Below are 24,291 nucleotides of genomic sequence, written 5' to 3'. Positions count from 1 at the left end.
AACGTAAATAAAAAATGAATTCATAATTTATAATTTGTAGTGTGGTTGTCAATAATCGGTAGAATTGGTGAATGTTACACGTGTCTTAAGTGATCACTTAAACCAGCCTATGACGGTCGTCAGCCTCGTAATTGCCCAGACCTCCATATTTTTCTTCATCTTTGATGAGATGTCAAAAAATAATATGACAATAACTCCTGTAATTGGAGATAATCCAGATTTTGAAAACAAGTATTTGGACACACTCAAAATGTTGGAAATAATTAATCATTTTTTATTAGAAAACTGTCTAAAGACATTTGTTTTTGCCGACGTTTCAAAATTTGGCGAATATGTGTCACAGCATTATCATTGAATGAATTTGTAGCACGAATAGCCACCTCCTTATTAGGGTGATGCTACCTAATGTACGATGCAACAGTTTCCAATGCTTTCAGTATTTCTCTTATTGTGCTAGAAGATTGTTGCTCTGCTATTTCCTCCTTCTCCATTAACAAGCTCTCCTCCATAATTTCTTGCTGTGAAACAAGATACAACTCTATAAGCCCTGACCAACGTCAGCTCTTGGCTGTACTCTTTCAAAAGCTCTTCAACATCGTTGTTATTCGCTTCGAGTCCCATGATATTGGCTTATGACACAATTTCGTTGACTGTAGACTCCACAGTTAATAATAATAATAATAAAACCCTTATCCGCACCCAAATGGTGCATAGGGCACTGCTTCATGTAAACGCAGTGTTATCTTGGTCGTTTAGACATGAAGGAAAGGTGATCAGCCTTCCGCTTCAGGTACCAGTCCAGGTAATATTGAATAAATATTACAGTGAAAAAATCACTTATGTTTATTTGACCCCCCCTGGGAATCGAACACGGGACCTCCAGAACGGTAGGCGAGCGAGCTGACCATTACACTACGTAGGCAGACTCCTCAGTTGCTGTTTCAAAATTACACTTGAAAACACTCTCTGGCCAAAGTTTTTTCCAAGCTGAAGTGGGCAGAATGTCTTGAAAAAGGGACTCGCCCTTCCTCTGTTACTCGTTATGCGTAACATCGCTCGTTAAGGGGGCAAACTTTAAACTTTTTTTTTCTCGTTTTGCGAATTAATCGTTATGAGAGGATCCACAGTATATTAATACATTTATTAAAAAAATTTAAGCACTTTCTTCTATTTCAGTTTTCCGACATTTTTCCATAGAGTTTTCGCTTGTTTAAATTAATTTTGAATGAACATCATCATCAGCTCATCATCTGCCATATTGATTGAGTTACTTATGTCAGATTTGCAGTAAATAAAGATCAGTTAGTCGATCGTAAATCAGTTTTATAGGTGCTCATTTTGCAGCAGTCATAAAATGTGCGTCCAAGGCCTTATCTTACAAACACAGAACGCAGATAAACCTGGTTATAAGACGTAAATCAAACAGACACGTACATACGTCAGAATTGCAGTACTTGATAACAGATAAGTTATAACGTATATTTTATAATACTATCTGACAAATCAATCTTCACAGAAAAAAAAAAAAAATTTTTTATACTTTTCATACCAATAATTTTTATACCATTTCAAATACTTGTTGATGCCAAGTTTTCCTCGGTCTTCTACTACATTAGCCACGTATATTTGTTTAAGAATGAATGAGGATAGATAATAAGTTCAAATGGTATTCGCATATCGCTTACTCCTTTCAAGAACGTCATAGATCAAAAATCGTCAATTTTCAGTTATGCATGTTTTCTGAATGCCCTGAAAATGCACTATATCCCAGAAAAGAGGCATATTTTTAACTTAATATTTACCCACTACAGGGCAGAAAGTGTTGTTTTTGCATTTTGAAGAAAAGATGTTGTTTAATTATTTTTTTAAAAAAACTAAATACTTTTCAAATGGAGAAAAAAACTCCAGGTTTTACCTAAAAAGATCTGTTGCACAATAAAAAGTTCAATAAGTGGCTAGATATTTATTTTTCATACATTGTATTATATTTTTAAACTTTCAAAACGTTCTCCTGAAAAATCAAGTTTTTTCATTTATGACGTTCTTGAAAGGAGTGAGCGATATCATAAAACTCTGTGATCGTCTGCGGGCTCTAGGGAGTACTTTTTATAAGTTGTACTTTATCCTGCCTAAACAGACCTTTGAGATTACTTACTGTTCTTTAGTAGAACCCATATCAAGATATGGAATTAAGTCTTGGGGACATTCGACGAAAACAAATTTAAAAAATGGTTCAAAATTTGCAATATTCCATAATATAAAAATGTACCCAGTCATATACTCGTATATTACATATATAATATAAAGGGACAATCCAATCTTGATATATAAACATTTTATACGCATCCGTATCAAAACACGTGTCACAGTACATTTTAAGAAATAGTGTTATTTACTAAGTAAAACATTAATTATTTATTTTTTAATTTTTTTCAAAACATATTACATACATAAGTCATATAATATTCATATAATATTCCCATTCAAAATATATACATATAATATTCCCGATGAGTAATTTATATTTCTCAAATTTAAATGTAATATTAAAAATGATTTATTTTTAATATACTTATGTATATACAACATTTTGTGTCCAAATACTTGTTCACAAAATCTGGATTATCTCCAATTATATTGGAGATAATCCAGATTTTGTGAACAAGTATTTGGACACACTCAAAATGTTGTAAATAAATTATCTGGTCAAAATATAAGCCTAATAATAAAAATGTAAAGGGTATTTTCTGGCGTTTCTCATGTGTGTGATTATAATCCAGGATTCGGATCTCACATACTAATATAAAAGTTTCTGCTCAATAAAAAACTTCTTTACATCTCACCAATAGATGTCTCTAGTGAAGTTCTGTGATTCAAGAACAAAGTTTCTAAATTGGTTCATATATATAGAACTTCCAAGAATTTGAGTAGTGTGGTTGTCAATAATGGGTAGAATTGGTGAATGTTACACGTGTGTAAAGTGATCACTTAAACCAGCCTATGACGGTCGTCAGCCCCGTAAATGCCCAGACTTCCATATTCTTCTTCATCTTTGATGAGATGTCAAAAAATAATATTTTTAATATTGTTGATGAATCTGAATTGTAGAAAAGTACGAAAGGAAAGCTCGACCGCCAAAATACACTGGCATTGTCGTCGTTATATCGACGGACCGCACTTTTTTAAATTTTTACAAGAATCGATATATAGATTGTCAGCACTGTAACGGTTAAATAGTGCCTATCTACTTCCTGAATTTGTTTATTTAATATATTGTGTAAGCGAATGGATAAGTAGATTTTTTCCGTATTTGATTATAAAATTAGTACCTTTATGACGGTATTCTGTGACTGTTACACGTTAGATCTTGTAACGAAATGTGAATACATCAAAATATCCCAGCAAAAAGAATGCAAGGCTGAGATAAGCATTATCGTAAATTTATGTATTAATTTAAAATCAAACATAGATTTTTTGAGTCTACTAAGTTGTATTTTATAAACAAACACACATAAAACAAATACATTCGTTTGATAATGCCCTAACAAGGCGAAACAATCGTCACAATATAATTTTTTTATGTATTTTTGTAGACTCAAAAAATCTGTGTTTGATTTAAAATTAATACATAAATTAAAATGGAGTTCTACAAATTAAACGCAAAATCAATAAATAAATTAACGGGAAAATTAATAAAGATGTGTTGAGATGGTTTGGACATGTGGAACGAATGCGTGAGGAAAGAACGGCAAATGCAATGTATGAGGCGAATGTAGTTGTAAAAAGGAGCAGAAGAAGACCGAGAAAAACATGGCACGATCAGGTAAGTCAAATACTTGAAAGCGGTTAGGTCAAGAGTCAAGGAATAATCGGCGGGTATTTTTTTAAATGAAAAACCCGCAAAGCCTCTACTTTTAGAAGCTTGTCTGCAGGTAGGATACTAAGGATAGGGAAGTTAAATGTGAAAAACACATCACAAACACCCAGACCAATTGAAAACAAATCAATTTCGATTTTTTTTTGCACTTGGCGGGAATCGAACCCGTAACGCTAGTTTCGCAGTCGAGCGACTACCCAATGATGAAATATGTGTATGAGGAAGTGCATGAATGTGGTGGAAGCGAAGATTGTTTGCAAAGACAGAGTGGTGTGGCGTTCTATTCTCTCAGCCTAGGCGTGATGGTCAAGTGGTTAGTTTAAAAGGTAACAGTTATTTGCACATCCAATTTTTAAATGAATCAATATGGTTACTAGCAGTGGCGGTACTTCCCTAGAAGCCCAAAAGCCCGGCTTACCTAACAACTCTAAATAAAAATGATTAAATCTAGACCAAATGATAAAAATTCATAATTAATGCATGACTATTTTTAAATTATCGCGCGCTTACATGATTATTAAACACTATGCATGCCATTATATGGTGATGGTACTTATTGGTTATGGTTAATATCTGAGGAAAATATTTTATTATAGTGAACATTTTCTTTATTTCAAGGTGATGGCTATAACTTACAAAAGTTACATGTTAGCATATTTTTACGATGATAATACATTGTTTATATTTATAATACTTTCTGGGTGCTAACTATACTGGGAAATGAGGTGAAGAAATTATAGGTACATCATGTATTCACGAATGTGAAAAATAATGGACTTGCCTTACTGGTAAACCCTAGGCACGCCACTGGTTAGTAGAAACATCAAAGATAAAACAGTCACATCGATTTGTAGTACTATAATCACGTGCAAATGAGTAAACTTTATGTAGTCATCACATTATCACCATTTATTGTAATTCTAGAATGCGTAGGAAAAAAATAAGACAAAAGTTTTCAGAATCGATGATAAGAATTTAATATCTACTCTTGATGAATCACCACGAAAGACGTATCTATCAAGATGAATTGGAAAATGAGTTAACGAAAAAAAATATCAAATCAACAAGATAGTTCTCTTCTTCTTCTTCAAGCCCTTTTTCGCACCCCAATGGTACATTGCATAATATAAATGCAGGGTTACCTTGATCGTTAACACATGAAGAAAAGGTGATAAACTAACTAACTCACTAACCGTCACGCCGCTTCACCGCAGGGGTAGGCAGAGAGAATAGAGCGCCACACCACTCTGTCCTTGCAAACATTCTTCGCCTCTTCCACGTTCATGCATCTCCTCATACATACCCGCCGATTGTTACGACTCCTAACCTGACCACTTTCAAGTATTTGGCATACCTGATCGTGCCATGTTTTTCTCGGTCTTCCTCTGCTTCTTTTCCCACTAACATTAGCCTCATAAATTTGTTTTACCGTTCTTTCCTCACTCATTCGTTCTACATGTCCAAACCATCTCAACACACCTTTCTTAATTTTATCGATAATGCTTATCTCAGCTTTGCATTCCTTCCTTATTTCACAATAGTGAAAACGATGTATGTTAGATGTGCGAATACGCACATCTAACATACATCGTTTTGTCGCACATTCATCTGAGAGATCGCATTTCGACTTCGAAAAGGTGATATATATATATATATATATATATATATATATATATATATATATATATATATATACAGTATCTACTCAATGAATTAGGGCCACCCATTATTTTTATGAATACTCTGAAATCCTTTGGATTATTATATTTATTTTACATAAATACTTTAAGTTTTCTATTGACATCTAATATCATGTATATTACCTTCAATAATATGTAAAATATACCTGGATTATTTAAGCCTTTACAAAATTTTAAACCCTTTTTCTGAGAAAGGTCCCTAATTAGCCCAGGTAGACAGATAGTTGAAAGTTCAAAAAATAGTCCTATCTCATTTATTAGTGAAGTTTCTTGAGTTCTGGTTGTTGTTTTGTTTAGAGAGGTTATATAGTTATCGTGTCTTGTGAAAAAAAATTAATTTTTAATTTTAGTTCGTAAAGTATAAAAAAAATTTGTAAACACAAGTGTTTTTTTTGAAAAGGACAAAATGGGAAAAAGTAAAGACATTTCTGAGGAAAAAAAGTCTAGTGTTATAGTGCTACTGAAATTAGGAATACTATCTAATAGAGAAATTTCAAAAAAAGAAAACGTTTCTCGTCAAACAGTGGACAGAATTTCAAAATCAATAAAAAATCAGTCACCCGCCACCAGCAATCGGCGAAAGAACTGTCGTAGGATTAGAAAAACAACACCGAGGACTGATCGAAAAATCTTTCAAAGTGCCTTAGAAAACCGTAGTGCATCAGCAAAAACATTAAAAATAAAATTGGAAGAAGAGGGTATAAATATATCGGTATCAACACTGAGGCGACGTCTTTACGAAGTAAATCTGAAATGCAGGCGCCCTGTAAAAGTACCAAAATTGACACCACGAATGAAAGCGGATCGATTAAAATGGGCCAGGCTACATCGAAATTACTCGGTAGATGATTGGAAAAAGGTATTTATTTAAATTGAATTTTCAACATATCATTTTAGTAAATAAACTTATATATTTGAATTAAACTTAAATTTTCATTATTTTTCAGGTCATCTTTAGTGATGAGTGCCGGTTAGAAGCCGTGACAGAGAGCCGTCGATTCGTCAGGAAAACACCAATGGAACGTTACAATGAGGCCTGTGCGGTAAAAGTTATCAAACACCCCCCTGCAACAATGATATGGTCATGTATTATTAACAATTTACCTGGGCCGTTGTTTTTCGTGGAAGGAACAATGAACCAAAATTCCTATAATCAGGTCCTCGAACGAATTTCATTGCCCTTCTACCATACACTCGACCCAACAGAAGGTCCATACACCTTGCAGGATGGGGCACCTTGCCACCGGGCTAAATCAATAATAAAAATTTTGTCTAACAAAAATCTGCCTTTGCTCCCCTGGCCTGGAAATTCTCCGGACCTTAATCCTATAGAAAACGTATGGAGCATGTTAAAAAATAAGGTATACTCATTTCCAAATCCGACAGTAGACTGTCTAAAAAAAAATATTCAAAAAATTTGATCAGAAGACGAAGAAATAAAAAACATGATAAAACAGTGCATTTTAAGTATGCCAAAAAGAATTGAGGCAGTTATTTCTGCCAAAGATGGAAATACTAAATACTAACTATATTTATATGAAAATATATGCATAATTTAAGCGTAATAAAGTGTTCATGTGTAAATAAAATTCAATGTTGTTTTATTCAAGGTTTTCTCTGAGTTATTCCTGTTTGAATTGAGAAATTGCGCGAAATTCTGCGTGGCCCTAATTCATTGAGTAGATACTGTATATATATATATATATATTTATATATATATATATATATATATATATATATATATATATATATATATAAATATATATATATATATATATATATATATATATTATATATATATATATATATATATATATATATATATATATATATATATATATATATATATAAACCCCTTATCCGCACCCCAATCAAGAGATGTCAAAAAATAATATGAAAAATTACTCCTATAATTTTACTTTTCGCTATTTTTGTTATCATCACTGTCTGGTAGGTACTATCATATTGTGAAACAGGCAACCGCCATAAATCTTCCTCGAAAGACATCTAGAGGAAGACCAAACAATTCATGGATGCTGCAGAAAGATAACATGATTCGCAAGCATGACCTAGGAGACGTTGTATATGACAGAAGGACCTAGAACCTGAGGACGAGGAGAGCTAGTAGAAATGTGTCGCCTACTTTCAAATCCGCCAGATCCAATTTAATAAGATTTAAAATAAATACTATATCGGAATGCAAATTGTGGGTTTTATTGTTTAAAATATATATTAATTATATGCTTGAAAACCTTGCTAAAAATACTATAAAAGGGCGTTGTTTTGTATTTCAAATTCCGCAATATTCATGGAACCTGCCTTCTGACCCATATCGGCCAATCAGAGAACGGGGATAGGTCAAAAATTAAGATGACGCCATTATCGGTTAGTGTATCGTGATTTTTTTTAATACTGAAAATTTTTCTTAAAAAAGGGAAAATTATCTATTTCATAATATTTCATCTAAAGATAGACATATCTTTAAAATATATTATTTCGAGAAATAAAAATACTTTGTGTTCTGATCCACTCACATTGGATCAGAACACAAAGTATTTTTATTTCTCGAAATAATATATCAATATGATCCACAAAGTTAATGCTTTCAATATTCAAAAACATATCTTTAAAACATAAATGTTGCCCGGAGAATTTTGCATTTTTTGGAAAATCGACTTACATGGATCTGGCGGGTTTTGAAAGTAGGCGACACAAATGGTTATATTTTCTATCTTGGACGGATCGGTGTTGCTATTACAATCGTTACATATTATCGTGACGTCAGGGTTTAATCCGAGCGATGATCGCCTGGCTGTTAGGTCTCGGGAGTATAGGTAATTCAATTAATAACAGCCAACACCACGTATGTACGTATGTACATGCATTGTAAATTCACGCGAGTAACGCTAATAAGTTAATGTATTCCTTCTGGACTATTACACTAAATGAATTGCTACAATATTAAACTCAGTGGACATTTTGCTCACTCCTTTCAACAACGTCATATATCTAAAATCGTCAATTTTCAGTTGTGCATGTTTTCGGAATGATTAGAAAATGTACTATATCCCAGCAAAAGCGGCATACTTTTAACTTAATATTTACCCACTACAGGGCAGAAGTTGTTTTTGCATTTTGAAGAAATGGTATTGCTTAATTATTTTTTTAAATACATTAAATATTTTTCAAATGGAGAAAAAATCTTCAGATTTTACCTAAAACGTTCTGTTGCGCAGTAAAAAGTTCAATAAGTGGTTTGATATTTATTTTTAATACATTTTATTACTCTTACGCTTTAAAAACGATCTCCTGAAAAATCAAGTTTTTTTTATATATATGACGTTGTTGAAAGGAATGAGCGGTTTGTACAGTCAGTGGACATGATCATTAAGACCCCCCTGACTTGCTGCCTTCTACTGTTAATTTAAAATTTAAATAAACGTTAATTTAAAAAATATATATTATTTGTGTTTGTTAAAATTTATGTGCGTTCTGAGTCAGTAAATTCAGCATTTATAAACAATGATTTGATAAAGACGATTAGTTTTGAAAACTACAAAAGTTCTCAACAGATGAAAATACATTAAATTTACCTCTTAATTGTTGAACATACCTTATTGTTTCCTCTTTCTAGAGAAAAATACATAAATTTCACCACTCAGTTAAAAACTATTTGATTTTTTTCACCTATTACTTGAAAATATCTCATTTTCATGTTTTAATAGTTAAAAAAATCCTTATTTTCTCCATCTCAGTTGTTTAAAATATCCTTTTTCCAATAGTTGAAAATACCTTATTATATAATATCTTATTTTCAATAGTTGAAATACCATATTTTCACTTCTCAATACTGTATTTTCCCTATTTTCAACTATTCATTTTATTTTGAGGTTCGTCCTAAAATACGCTCAATTCGCCAGGACCATTCGGATTTAGACTGGATAATGAATATCATAGAAAGTGTAAGCCGAGTGGGTTGCATTCCATCCTCTGATCTAAGTATGCGGCCGTAGGTGTGTAATTTCCTCAATGTATTATTATATCAAGTATATTGTGGCCAATTGGGCTGTCAGACATGAGTCTGCATTACCAGGACACCAGGAAGTCTGGGGGATACTCCGAGGATGCGAGCAGCTTCATAAATCTCTCTGGACGGGAGTGATTACCGCCCATACAGCAACTTCATTAGACGTGATCTAAACTCTAAAATAACAGTGATCGCGTCAGTTCTTATTAATTTCATAAGCGTGTCAGAATTTGAGTGGCATAGTTCCTTGTTCCGTTATCACTTGTAAGACGTTTGACCACTTAAAAGAAAGTACAAGCAAAAAAATCAGACGATCTTTGCCCTCAAATTGTCCTAAATATGATTACCATTGCTTTGTACATGATTAAAACCCAAAGTTGGCCCATCGTCAGTAGTTTTACACACAACCTCTTTAAGTTAAAGCAAAAGGAATAACCCTTAAAGCCTCTGTTTTTAGAGGCCATTGCTACTCAAGTATTGTAATATTATATTGAAATACAACATTTTGAGTGTGTCCAAATACTTGTTCACAAAATCTGGATTATCTCCAATTACAGGAGTTATTTTCATATTATTTTTTGACATCTCATCAAAGATGAAGAAGAATATGGAAGTCTGGGCATTTACGGGGCTGACGACCGTCATAGGCTGGTTTAAGTGATCACTTTACACACGTGTAACATTCACCAATTCTACCCATTATTGACAACCACACTACTCAAATTCTTGTAAGTTCTATATATATAGAACCAATTCATATATATATATGAACCAATTTAGAAACCTTGTTCTTGAATCACTAGAACTTCACTACAGATATCTATCGGTGAGACGTAAAGAAGCTTTTTACTAAGCAGAAACTCTTATATTAGGATGTGAGGTCCAAATCCTGGATTTCAATCACACACATGAGAAACGCCAGAAACAGACTTCCATATTCATCTTTGATGAGATGTCAAAAAATAATATGAAAATAACTCCTGTAATTGGAGATAATCCAGATTGTGAACAAGTATTTGGACACACTCAAAATGTTGTAAGAATTTTATTCATTGATAAAAAAAAATCTTTTGAAAGCATCTAGTAAACCAATCTCCTATCTGCGGAACCTATCCCCCAGTTTTGTATGTGTCCTTCAAGTCTTTTTTATGCGAATTTTTTTATACGACTCCCGCATAAAATGAGACCTAAGTGTATATATTTCGTTAAATGACTGACAACACAGATGTTTATAATACCACGTCCGTGGGCTGAGTTGTATAACAATAGAAAGATAAATGTCACATATTAAAATACATCATTACGTAAAAACAGATATTAGAAATAATCTATTTTCATGGGTGACAGAGAGAAGTCCAGTCATCCATTCAGAAACAAGGAATCGTATAAACAATTTGAATGCATTATTGTCCAATATTGCTTAGTAATATTATGACACTTTGATATTATTAGTATGTTTAAATCTAGAGATAAATAAAGATTTTAAATATACGTAGTAGAATTTATTGAATATTTATATTTATTGAATATTAGAGTAGGCAGAGAGGATGGAACGCCGCACTCTTCTATCCTGGCGTACACTCCTCCCTTCCTTCATATCCATACATATAGTCATACTTTTTGACACCACCATATTTTAGGCTCCGATTAATTTGATCGCACCAAGTCTTTTTCGGCCATCCTCGTTCTGTTCTCCCGCTCACATTCCTCACATATATCGTAGTCATACAAGAGAAAGTGACCAAATGCATTTTTTACAAAAACTTGATCATTGACTATTTAATAACTTACTAACTTAATATTGACCTGGAAAAAATTCCCAAAGGATTTTAAGCTTGGAAGTATAATATATTGACTTGTTAAAAATGACTAACTGCATTGATGTTTATTTTCTTGGCAAGCAAAGTGACTTAAATGGCCCTTCTGAACATTTTACGTTTTGTTAGTTGGTCACTTTCTCCTGTACGACTACGATATATTCTTAATCATTCTCTCGATATCCATTCGCTCCACATGCCCATATCACCTTAAAGAACTAAATACTTGATCTTATATTCTCGTGACTGTCTTAAATTCGATAACATTGTGAATTTTCCCTAACGAGGATTTAGCTATGGCCTTGAATATAATTATACAATGAAATCATAACGCCATTGTAAGATATTCGCATTCAAAACGCGGCGACATTTTGAACGCGGAGCTGTCATCTGTCAGTTTTCTGTGTCAGTTTTCCCGCCAGTTCCCGGGCGTGTGCCGGTATGTCTCTGCGCGGAGCGCGCTGCGCAGCGCGGTGTTGCCGACAGGAAGAGCCAATCAAGTGCCTAATCTGGCAAGCAGCAACTGTCATGTCATACGGGGGTACCTACCTAGGCGACTCCGCAATGCGCGTTGCTTACAATGTGGGACAAGCGTTAGACCTTACCTAACCCTCTGTGCGACACAAATCACGGTACTAACGGAGAATGGATCTTTGTCAGACGGGAGGAATATATAATTTAACATACTCAACCTATAAAGGATTGTATTAGACTCGTGAAGTGTTTATATAGCCGATATAATTAATATTTTCATTCATAATTTTTTCTTGGAAAATTCGCCTTCGAAAAAACGTAATTTTCGTAAGTTGGCAATGAACGACGTCACAGAAACGATGGAGTTATTTTAATGATGGTGTCATTGCTAATTTATTGGCCGCTCTATTATTTGATATCTATGATCCACCTTCCCACTCCCCCCTCCCCTCATATTTATAGCACAAATGGTAGTGTAGTGGTAAACAAACAATCCACACTACTACTATTAAAGCTCTTTAAACAGACAATAAACCATATGACATCATAAAACGTTCAATGACGGAAATTTGATGACGTATGCTAACGCACTTTTTTCGTTTTATTCAAATATCTAAAGTTTAAACCTTAATATCTCCCTTAGTTCTCTACAGATTTCAAAATAATGTTATCGATAGTCTTGTGATTTTTCATATAAATCATTTTTGCAATCTCAAATGTAGAATAGGAAATGACTGAAGAATGATGTGCTTTGAAGAGGAATGGAAATTGTTCACGATCAGGCAGTCAAAGGGTAAATTAACTTCTATTCTGAGTCAATTGTTAAGTTAGGTATGTTGTTTTTATCCGACTGCAGTGTATGCTGACAACCCAATCAACAATTCATACCTCTTATCAACTACACATCTCTCAGTACACACTTCTCTCTTACAATGGTCTATTTCAGGTTACCACTTAGCTCCTAGATACCTTCATAGCCTGCGTTTCATCACAGACAATGCAAAATTTGCATAAGCATCAAGAAATAATTATTTAGAAACTATTCAACTATTCTCTAACTGTTTTAATTAGGTACGCACGATTCAATTACTAGTAATTCAATTGGAAACTAGGTGACTTCTTGCCACTATCTTTATTGTATTATTTAGAAATAATAGAACTTCTGAGAAGTTATAAATACTTGATATAAGTATTTTGTAAAAGAAATTCTACTCGGTAAGGACCAAATGCCACCTATATGATGACGGAATGGAAACAGCAACCCATGGTCATAGCTGTCGTCAAGAAAAATCGATTCAATTAGCTAGGAAAGCTCCCGAAAGCCGCCATTAAGCTAGCCTCTTTTACAAGGCATAACATTTACAGATGAACACCATCTGCCCTTTAGTTTAAAACAGTTACAAAGGGTTCAAACATTGAAAGGTACACGTGTGCGCACTGTCTTGTTGACTCGTCTATCGTATCTTTTTTTTAGATGGGAGTGGCACTTTTTATTTAATTTGCTTATTTTGTACAAGGTTTAAAGATCATTCATCAGGTCATTAGGTTAAAAGATTTTTGATCTTTTATCTAGAAACATGTTTTATTTTAATCTGTGTTGGAAACAGGAGGGATAATCTAGTGTGGGCCAATCAGGAACTTGTCAGCATTTGCTCATTGCTGGGAGGAAACCACTTTGCACTCCTCAGGAGAAGCTGGACTGTTAACTGTCGTCAACAGGCCTTCCGTTCCATTAGAAGAGGGTTCGGCATTTTGTGTCCTAGCTTGGTTTACGGCACCAATGTTCTTCAATGTCTTGTAGATTATTTCATGGTATCCTTGAAGGTTATCAAAAAATTCATGGATGCTATAAAAAGACAACATGATTCGATGGCATGGCCTAGGTGACGTTGGCCATGACAGAAGGCCTATATGTAGCCTGATGACGAGAAGAACTGACTCCGAAGACGATAAGTTGGGATGGAGCCAGAGAGAAGAAGATCCTTGGAGGGTGTTGCTGAAATTAGATGTAAGTTTTTTTCGTTTCTCACTTACCCAGTGGTTGCTCCAGTTTCCGGCTATGACAGCGGATCCGAACGAGCGAGCTGGGTTCATCGAAGAGCCGGTGTAGTCAATGGCCATCAGGTGTCCAAGGGTGATGGTTAGACCAATGGCCAGGGGAGCCATGAACTTGGAGTCGGGCTTGTGCTCATCGCAAACCTAATCAAGACACAGGAATATTAAGTAGGGCATTGTCAAACAGTGTCAATGTGTATTATAGGTGTCATCTTGAGATGTGTTCAGCGGACACCTCATCAAGATACAGAAATGAGAAACTTAAGATGAAGCATCAATCGTTTCTAAATAAAAGCAGATCGAAGTCTGAGCATCCCAAGGCTTACGACCTGGCATTTGGCTGGCTTACGTTCACGTACGTTTTACGTTCACAATTTTGCACAATTCTGAATATATAGTTTTTTAACCCTTATCCCTACACAATGGTGCATAGGGCACTGCATCATATAAACGCAGTGTTATATTGATCATTTACAAATGAAGGTATATATATATATATATATATATATATATATATATATATATATATATATATATATATATATATATATATATATATATATATATATATATATTTAAACACATAATGGAAGCTAGTTGTACAACTTTATTGCACAATAATCAAAGTTCATTTTGCCAAAAGAGGTATGTGTTCGATGTGTTTCTGTGTTTTGAATCTTGTAGTTCTATGAACGTTATGTTTAAAGTGTGTTAATTGTGATTTGTGTGCTTTGCTGGGAGGTGCTTTTTTGTATTTTGTGAGTTTAATTCTTAAATGCATGCGAAGTTTCGCCATTTAATGACTTTATGGATACAACATTTTGAGTGTGTCCAAATACTTGTTCACAAAATCTGGATTATCTCCAATTACAGGAGTTATTTTAATATTATTTTTTGACATCTCATCAAAGATGAAGAAGAATATGGAAGTCTGGGCATTTACGGGATTTGTGAACAAGTATTTGGACACACTCAAAATGTTGTAAATAAATTATCTGGTCAAATTATAAGCTTAATAATAAAAATGAAAATGGTATTTTCTGGCGTTTCTCATGTGTGTGATTATAATCCAGGATTCGGATCTCACATACTAATATAAGAGTTTCTGCTTAATAAAAAGCTTCTTTACATCTCACCAATAGATGTCTCTAGTGAAGTTCTAGTGATTCATGAACAAGGTTTCTAAATTGGTTCATATATATAGAACTTCCAAGAATTTGAGTAGTGTGGTTGTCAATAATGGGTAGAATTGGTGAATGTTACACATGTGTAAAGTGATCACTTAAACCAGCCTATGACGGTCGTCAGCCCCGTAAATGCCCAGACTTCCATATTCTTCTTCATCTTTGATGAGATGTCAAAAAATAATACTTTATGGATAATTGAAGTTTGTACAACTCTATTCCAAAATAATCACAGTTCTTTTGACCAAAATAGTGATGTGTTAGCTTTTGTTTGATGTGTTTCAAATCTTGAGTTGTAATAAAATATAAAAGTATTTTCGCCTGAAATTTCTCATAGCTTAAAATACACCATTTTAATTCCTGAAAGTTCAACTGCAAAATTGAACTACGACATTTTTCAGGCCGGCCCCAAGAGACGCGCTTTCAGAGTTCTATACCAACCTAACCGCAAGTTCCGCTTTCAGAATTCGTGACGCAAATTCCATAATAATAATACAGTTATGGAAGACTAAAATATATCAAAAATATTCAAAATATATCCACCATCAAACAAAATCAATTAACTCGTGTTTATTTATTTTGAATTTTAATGGCGAATTCATCATATTCATAAAATCAAACGAGCGCAGCGTTTCAACCAATAAATTTTAACGATTCAAATTTTATATTTTATCATATTTATTTAAATACATCGAAGGTTATGAGAATTTTTTTAACGAATTAACATTTTAAGTGTGTCCAAATTCTAGTTCATAAATCTGGGAGTTATTTTTATATTTTGACATCTCGAGATGAAGGAGAATACGGAAGTCTGGGCATTTACGGGGCTGACGACCGTCATAGGCATTAAGTGATCACTTTTACACACGTGTAACATTCACCAATTCTACCCATTATAAATAACCACACTACTGAAATTCTTGGAAGTTCTATATATATATGAACCAATTTTAAAATATTTTTCTTGAATGACTAGAACTTCACTAGAGACATCTATTGGTGAGATGAAAAGAAGCTTTTTATTGAGCAGAAACTCTTTTATTAGTGTGTGAGGTCCGAATCCTGGATTATAATCACCAAATATAAAATATTATTATCCAGGATTCGGACCTCACATACTAATAAAAGAGTTTTTTATGATCCAGATTTGTGAACAAGTATTTGGACACACTCAAAATGTTGTAAAGAATATGGATGCTGGGTATTTACAGGGCTTACGAAACGTCATGACCTGGTTTAAGTGATCGCATTATGTTCACCATTCTACTCATGATTGACAAGCACACTACTCAACTTTTTGAAACTCTTACAAACCATATATCCAGTAATATATAATTCTCACATCGCTTCATATGTGAGTTCGTGACAGTATCTATGGTTGATTTGAGTAAGCTTTAAAAATGAGTTAGAGGGTCTCTTCTAAATAAAAGCTTACTCAAACCAACCATGGATGTTGCTGAGAACTCATACTTAAAACGACATGTGAATTGTATGAAATATATTATATGTATATATATATATATATATATATATATATATATATATATATATATATATATATATATATATATATATATATATATATATATATATATATATATATATATATATATATATATATATATATATATATATATATATTATAAGTCCCAAATATTTAAGTAGTGTAGTTGTCAATCATGGATGGAATGGTGAATGTTACTCGTGAGTAAATGCCTAGACTTCCATATTCTTCTTCATCTATGTTGAGATGTCAAAAATTTGATAAATTTACGTTTAAGAAATCTGTCGTGAAGCTGTTTTACACGTAGACTAATTTCGTCTGCCCGTGATTTTTACAGATCACAGCTAATTTTACATATTAAAACGATTTTCCATCCCAATAAATAACGGAATATAACTTCGTGTCCATTCTCCCAGGGCTAATGGCTGCTTTGATAGCTGTTAATTGACGTTTCGGATACCATTCGTCTTTCTTTATCAGCCTATAAATATTATTCTCTATAGCTGTAACACACAATAACATTGCGTTTCAATCTACTCAACCGTGCTAAGCGCAGACGGCGTAACTAACGTTTTAGATATCTATTTTTTTTAAATCTATTTTTTTGTCTCGGGTTGTGGTCCCGTGGTTAGCGTCGCGGACTCTTAAATCGAGTTTCTCGGTTCGAATCCACTCTACCACAATTTTATTCATTTTTCATTCATTCATTCAAACCCTTATCTGCTCCCCGATGGTGCATAGGGCACTGCATCATATAAACGCAGTGTTATCTTGATCATTAACATGAAGATCATAACACGGTGATCAGCCTTCCGCTTCAGATACCAGTCCAGGGTAATATTGAATAAATATTGGAGTGAAAAAATCACTTATATTTATTTGACCCTCCCCGGGAATCGAACCTAGGACCTCCAGTACGGTAGCCGAGCGTGCTGACCATAACACTACGGAGGCGGGCAATTTGATACCTATTTGTAATAATGAGCCGCTAAGGCTCGCGGAAATATTACGAAATTGAAATGGAATAGTTGAAATTGGAAATAGAAGCAGATAAAAGCCGAGAAAAACTTGATAAGATAACGATGACGTCCATGCGATTTATCATATATTGAGCCTTAAGGCGGGATAATCAATCAAAATTGACGTTATGGATTTTTTGTTTAAAACACCGTTTTCGTAAAGAAAAAATTAAGTTTTTCGTTGGTTTTGAAAAGAGAAGAGTTATTTAAACGTTAAGAGCTAAAAAAATTAACAGTATTTTTACAATATATTTTATGTATAAGTATTCCAAAAATAATCATATTAATAAATATTTAAAAAAAAAATCGCATGGAGGAGGACGTCCGGCTCCTAACGCTTCCGTTCGCGTTCTGAATTTAAACGTTTGAGATGTCAGCCTTAAATGTGGATCATTGAAAAACCAGTACAGGTCAAGTTAAGTGTCGAAATAATCGGCTCATACATATGAGGATATGCATGAACGTGAAAGAGGCGAAGAATGTTTGCAAAGACAGAAAGGTGTGGCGTTCTTTTTTCTCTGCCTACCCCTGCGGCGAAGCTGCGTGATGGTTAGTTAGTTAGTTATAAAAACCAGCGGTTTTAAATTAACCACATCTTCAGTGTGTTAGATACCCCCTCGGCGCTTAGTGCAGCGGTGCCGGTCCATACTACCACTTGAAGTACTTGAAATCATATTTGTATCTGCTAAATATTGACCCTGTTTCTGTTACGCCGACATTTATTACTAATATGTCCGATTAGCATCTTGTGAAATGTTCAATCACTACAAATTTTATTCGATCATCAAGTACATCTTGTTTTAACTCGTGTCCAATTTAAATGATGAAGCCATTTCAATTAGCATTTCATTTCGATTATTGTACATTGGAAATTCTTTTCTTTTTTTGACATCTCAACATAGATGAAGAAGCATATGGAAGTCTGGGTATTTACAGGCCTTACGACCGTCATAGGTGAGTTAAGTGATAACTTTTTTTTTAAATCCCTTACCGCACCCCAATGGTGCATAGGGCACTGCTTCATATAAACGCAGTGTTATCTCGATCGATTACACATGAAGGAAAGGTGAACAGCCCTCCACTTCAGGTACCAGTCCAGTGTAATATTGAATAAATATTTTAGTGAAAAAATCGCTTATATTTATTAAACCCCCCTGGGAATCGAACCCGGGACATCCAGAACGGTAGCCGAGCATGCTGACCATTACACTACGGAGGCGGACAAAGTGATCACCTTTCCTTTGTGTGTAAACGATCAAGATAACACTGTGTCCATATGAAGCAGTGCCCTATGCACCATTGGGGTGCGGATAAGGGTTTTATTATTATTATTACTTGCTTTTTATGTACAAGGTTTATAGATACAACATTTTGAGTGTGTCCAAATCTTGTTCACAAATCTAGATTATCTCCAATTATAGGATTTAGTTATTTTTCATGTTATTTTTTGACATCTTATCAAAGAATTTGAGTAGTGTGGTTGTCAATAATGGGTAGAATTGGTGAATGTTACACGTGTGTAAAGTAATCAATTAAACAATGTTGTGCAATTTTATTCCAGTATTATTTTTTTAAACATTGTTTTTTATTCCATCGGATGAGAGAATACAGATTACTAGGAACTATATAGTAAGCAAGATTCCCAAGATTTTTCTTAATTCATGGAATTGCACTTATATTTATGCGTGCAAGAATGCTGTTACAAGATGGTGGTCAGTTGTTACTGTAATTATTTACAATATAAATTCTAACAGTAATTGTTCATTTCTGGTGTGGTCACTTTGTACTACCAATTACTTTTATCGTAGCGGAAAGATGACGCATGCGCCACAAGTGGGGATATTTTTCTTTAACTTTGCTTCTTAGCTAGGCTGTTATCATAAATGAAAAATAATAACATTATTTTTTAACATCTCATCAAAGATGAAGAAGAATATGGAAGTCTGGGCATTTACGGGGCTGACGACCGTCATCGGCTGGTTTAAGTGATCACTTTACACACGTGTAACATTCACCAATTCTACCCATTATTGACAACCACACTACTCAAATTCTTGGAAGTTCTATATATATGAACCCATTTAGAAACCTTGTTCTTGAATCACTAACTAGAGACATCTATTGGTGAGATGTAAAGAAGCTTTTTTTATTAAGCTTTATTATGTTACACGTGTGTAAAGTGATCACTTAAACCAGCCGATGACGGTCGTCAGCCCCGTAAATGCCCAGACTTCCATATTCTTCTTCATCTTTGATGAGATGTTAAAAAATAATATGAAAATGACTCCTGTAATTGGAGATAATCCAGATTTTGTGAACAAGTATTTGGACACACTCAAAATGTTGTAGAAAAATAATAACGTAAGGGTGTATTCTCAAATATACTATTCAGTACTCGACCGCCTTCGCGAGAAGCCACACTTTTTTAAGAATATATATTGGAATTATATATTTTTGGCACACCATATATCGTAGTCATACAGGAGAAAGTGACCAAGTGCATTTTTTTTTTTACAAAAACGTGACTATTTGATTTCTTACTAGCTTAATAATTACCCTGAAAAAATCCCAAAGGATTTTAAACTTGGAAGTATAATATATTGACTTGTTAAAAATTACTAACTGCATTGATGTTTATTTTTTTGCCAAGCAAAAGTGACTTAAATGGCCCTCCTGAACATTATACGTTTTGGTAGTTGGTCACTTTCTCCTGTACGACTACGATATATTGAAGAATATTAAAAAAAATCAATCCTTACCTTTCGATAACTCTTTTCTTTTCAAAACTTTGTATTTATTTCTAAAAAAATATATTTTTTTCAATACATAAACGGTGTTATGAGAAAAAAATTAAATTACGTCAAATGTTACCGGGGTTTAAAGAAAATTGAGTTGCGATTTATTATATGTTGGGTCTTAACCCATGCGACATTAAATCTGTCTTTGCAAACAGTCTTCGCCTCTTCCCGATTTAAAAGGAAATGTTGCGGGCTATCGATTATCCCGCCTTAAAGCGGTTTGACAACCACACTGCTCAAATTTATGAAAATTTTGAAAAATAAGTCGGGTCGTAAATGCCCATACTTCCATATTCTTCTTCATCTTTGATTAGGTGTCGAAAAATAATATGAAAAATAACTTCTATAGTTGGAGATAATCCAGATTTGTGAACAAGTATTTGGACACACTAAAAATGTTGTAAATAAATTATCTGGTCAAATTGTAAGCTTAAATAATAAAAATGAAAGGATATTTTCTGGCGTTTTTCATGTGTGTGATTATAATCTCAATGCTTCTGCTCAATAAAAAGCTTATTTTCATCACACCAATAGTGAAGTTCTAGTGATTCAAGAACAATGTTTCAAAATTGGTTCATATAATATGTAGAACTTCCAAGAATTCGAGTAGTGTAGTTTTCAATAATGGGTAAAATTGATTAATGTTACACGCGTGTAAAGTGATCACTTAAATTAGCCTATGACGGAAAAATAAAAAATAAATAAGTGAACGTTGCGTGCATCTAATGAAGTGCCCTATGCACCAATGTATGTAAATACGGGTGAAAATTAGAAGAAAATGTTTTTTTTTCGAAATGGTCGCTAGTTTTTCGTGAGTGTCTCAAAAACGAATTAACTAGTGGATTATGCTTTTGAAACAAATGCCCAAATACATTTTCGAGTCCTTTGTATAAGGTATTGACACAAAAGATTGTTTTGTATTCGTGATTGATGACCTTTAAAATCACGAAATGCTGGCTTCAAAGGACCCTGACCCCGCGGCTATATTGAGAAACAGAGCATTGTACCTACTGATACCAACCTCTTCAAAATATTACTTTGAAATATGCCAATTTCATTATAAAAATTCATTAATAGATTCGGCAGTAACTTTGTGGTAATATCTGTCCATTTTTTAATTAGTTTTACTCGGTTAATACGACTATTTATTAAAATCTATTGTGACACGTGTTTCGATGCATTTGAAATTCGTAGTGTGGTTGTCAATTATGGGTAGAATAATGGTGAATGTTACAAAAGTGTAAAACGATCACTTAAATCAGCCTGTAACAGTTGAAAATCCTGTAAATACCTAGTCTTTCACATTCTCCTTCAGCTGTGTTGGGATGTCAATCGAAAATATTTATTGAAATATTTGTATTCTTATTATATACGCAAATACTTCTATTTCATCAATTAAAAAATATGTTTCAATATATGTATGTAGATATAATTAATCAGTTTATGGCTTAGATATATTGCTCATTCCTTTCAAAAACGTCATAAATTAAAAATCGTCGATTTTCAGTAGGGAATTTTTCGGAATGCCCAGAAAATGTACTATATCCCAGCAAAAGAGGCATATTTTTAACTTAATATTTACCCGCTACATGGCAGAAAGTGTTGTTTTTGCATTTTGAAGAAAATGTATTCGCCGCCTCCGTAGTGTAATGGTCAGCACGCTCGGCTACCGTTCTGGAGGACCCGGGGTCGATTCCCAGGGGGGGTAAGAATAAATATGAGTGATTTTTTCATTGTAATATTTATTCAATATTACCCTGGACTAGTTAGTACTTGAAGCGGAGGGCTGATCACCTTTCCTTCATGTGTAAACGATCAAGATAACACTGCGTTTATATGACGCAGTGCCCTATGCACCATTGGGGTGCGGATAAGGGTTTTGTTATTATTTTTTTTTTTTTTAAATACTAAATAATTTTCAAATGGAGAAAAAACCTTCAGGTTTTACCTAAAAAGATCCGTGGCACAGTAAAAAAGTTCAATAAGGGGCTTGATATTTATTTTTCATACATTTTATTATATTTTCAAACTTTAAAAACGATCTCCTGAAAAATCAAGTTTTTGGACATATGACGTTGTTGAAAAGAGTGAGCGATATAGTATGTAGGAGTTCCAAATATTGGAGTAGTGTGGTTGTCAAACATGGGTGAAAGGTGAATGTTACACGTGTGTAAAGTGAACACTGGTGGTATGTTACAAGAGCTGCAAATACCCAGACTTCCATATTCTTCTTCACTTATGTCGAGATATCAAAATGTTATACAATTTTTTAGAATTTTTGTTACAAAGTTATGTTATCACTTACCCCGAATACGACTAGCACCAGAACAAATCCGAGGAAGAACTCAATGCCGAATCCTTGAAGAGCTGTTAGCTTGGAAGCCACTGCTGTCAGTCCCAGGTTACCAGCTACTTCTTCGGGCGTCAGAGACTGGAAACAAAGAAATACAGTTTATTAAAAACATAACAAAAACAAACATTTACAACATTTTGAGTGTGTCCAAACATTTTTCATCTCACCAATAGATGTCTCTAGCGAGGTTCTAGTGATTCAAGAACAATGTTTCAAAATTGGTTCATATATATAGAACTTCCAAGAATTTGAGTAGTGTGGTTGTCAATAATGGGTAGAATGGGTAGAACTTAAACCAGCCTATGACGGTCGTTACCCCGTAAATACCCAGACTTCCATATTCTTCCTCATATTTGATGAGATCATCCCTCAGGCTTAAACCAAGCATGGATCTGTCCATGGATCGCTGTGTGCATTTGAGCTTCTCTGCGTTTCTTTTTGTCAGAGCCATAGTCTCTAATGCATATGTACGCATGGCAGTATGCAGGATTCATAAGTTTATATTTTCAGACAATTCGAATTTTTTCACTCTCTAGAACAGTGGTTTTTACCCGGTGCTCCACGAGCTTTTTGCAAGTTCTTCGGAAATTTTTAAAGCAAAAAAATAATAAAACAAAAAACATGTCGGATGATATCGAGAAAATAATCGCAAATAAACTTTCCAACCGTTTTAGTGTACCACGAATTTTCCTTATGATCAAAAGTGCTCCCTGACTTCAAAAAGGTTCAGAACTACTGCTCTAGAATGTGTTTGAGTCGGCCAAAGTTCTATTCAGTTCTATTCTTCTGCCAGTTCCGCTGTTTGGTTTTCCTTGTCCAGTTTTATCTTCTATCCTAGATATATTTACTAATCTACTAATTCTTCTTCTTCCTCTCTATTTCTTGTCATTCGCCGGTCCGCTTCTGGGAGGTGGAAGACCCCTCCAGGTTTAGGGGGTCTTCCTGGCGGTCTGCTACCTCTTACGCTGCTGTCCGTTGCTATTCTCACCACACGATCCGAACTTGCTCTTCTACTATTTGTGGGTTATATTGTTGACAGTTATGATCACATATCACAAATGACGGTAATTGCACCATAATCTTACCATGAGCAGGGCAGAGCCTGCAAGGGCGCCAAGGCACTGCACCACGATGTATAGCACGGCCTTGATGATGGTGATCCTGCCGGCCGCCAGGAGTCCGATGGTGACTGCAGGGTTCACGTGACCCCCGCTGACGTGACCGATAGTCTGTGGACAACAGAAAATTAATATTAATATAACTAGTTTATATTTGGTCCTGAAGATGGAAGCATAGCATCCGAAACTAGTCGCTATAATAATATAAACTCAAGTGATTAAAAAACAATGTTTTTCTTTTACAACTTTCACCGTTTTTTTCATCAACCCCGACCCTAATTACACAAAAAATGTATTGAAATGCTTAATATGTTTTAAGCTTTTTCTACAATGTCGGATACACTTGCCGTGTAAAACAAGTTATA

General features: G+C 34.1%; 2 protein-coding genes across 4 annotated transcripts in view; one reads left to right on the top strand and one right to left on the bottom strand.

Annotated features, from left to right (window-relative positions):
- The window catches only part of LOC148307286 (beta-1,4-glucuronyltransferase 1-like), a 197,457-nt gene that overhangs the window by 83,819 nt on the left and 89,347 nt on the right, over positions 1-24,291 (top strand). The window lies entirely within an intron of this gene.
- Prip (aquaporin prip) overlaps positions 1-24,291 on the bottom strand; it is an 88,759-nt gene that overhangs the window by 8,606 nt on the left and 55,862 nt on the right. For both annotated transcript variants that reach the window (XM_088263624.1, XM_088263625.1), the window contains 3 exons: positions 23,894-24,037; positions 22,761-22,886; positions 13,930-14,094 (listed from right to left, as the gene is read on the bottom strand). In XM_088263624.1, the coding sequence (XP_088119750.1) occupies positions 13,930-14,094; positions 22,761-22,886; positions 23,894-24,037 (435 nt within the window). The remainder of the gene's footprint in view (positions 1-13,929; positions 14,095-22,760; positions 22,887-23,893; positions 24,038-24,291) is intronic.

The sequence above is a fragment of the Brachycentrus maculatus genome, unplaced genomic scaffold, assembly GCF_059751285.1.
Source record: "Brachycentrus maculatus isolate JH-2025_06_01 unplaced genomic scaffold, ASM5975128v1 h1tg000202l, whole genome shotgun sequence".
Taxonomy (NCBI): domain Eukaryota; kingdom Metazoa; phylum Arthropoda; class Insecta; order Trichoptera; family Brachycentridae; genus Brachycentrus; species Brachycentrus maculatus.
This window is presented reverse-complemented; position numbering and strand designations above follow the sequence as displayed.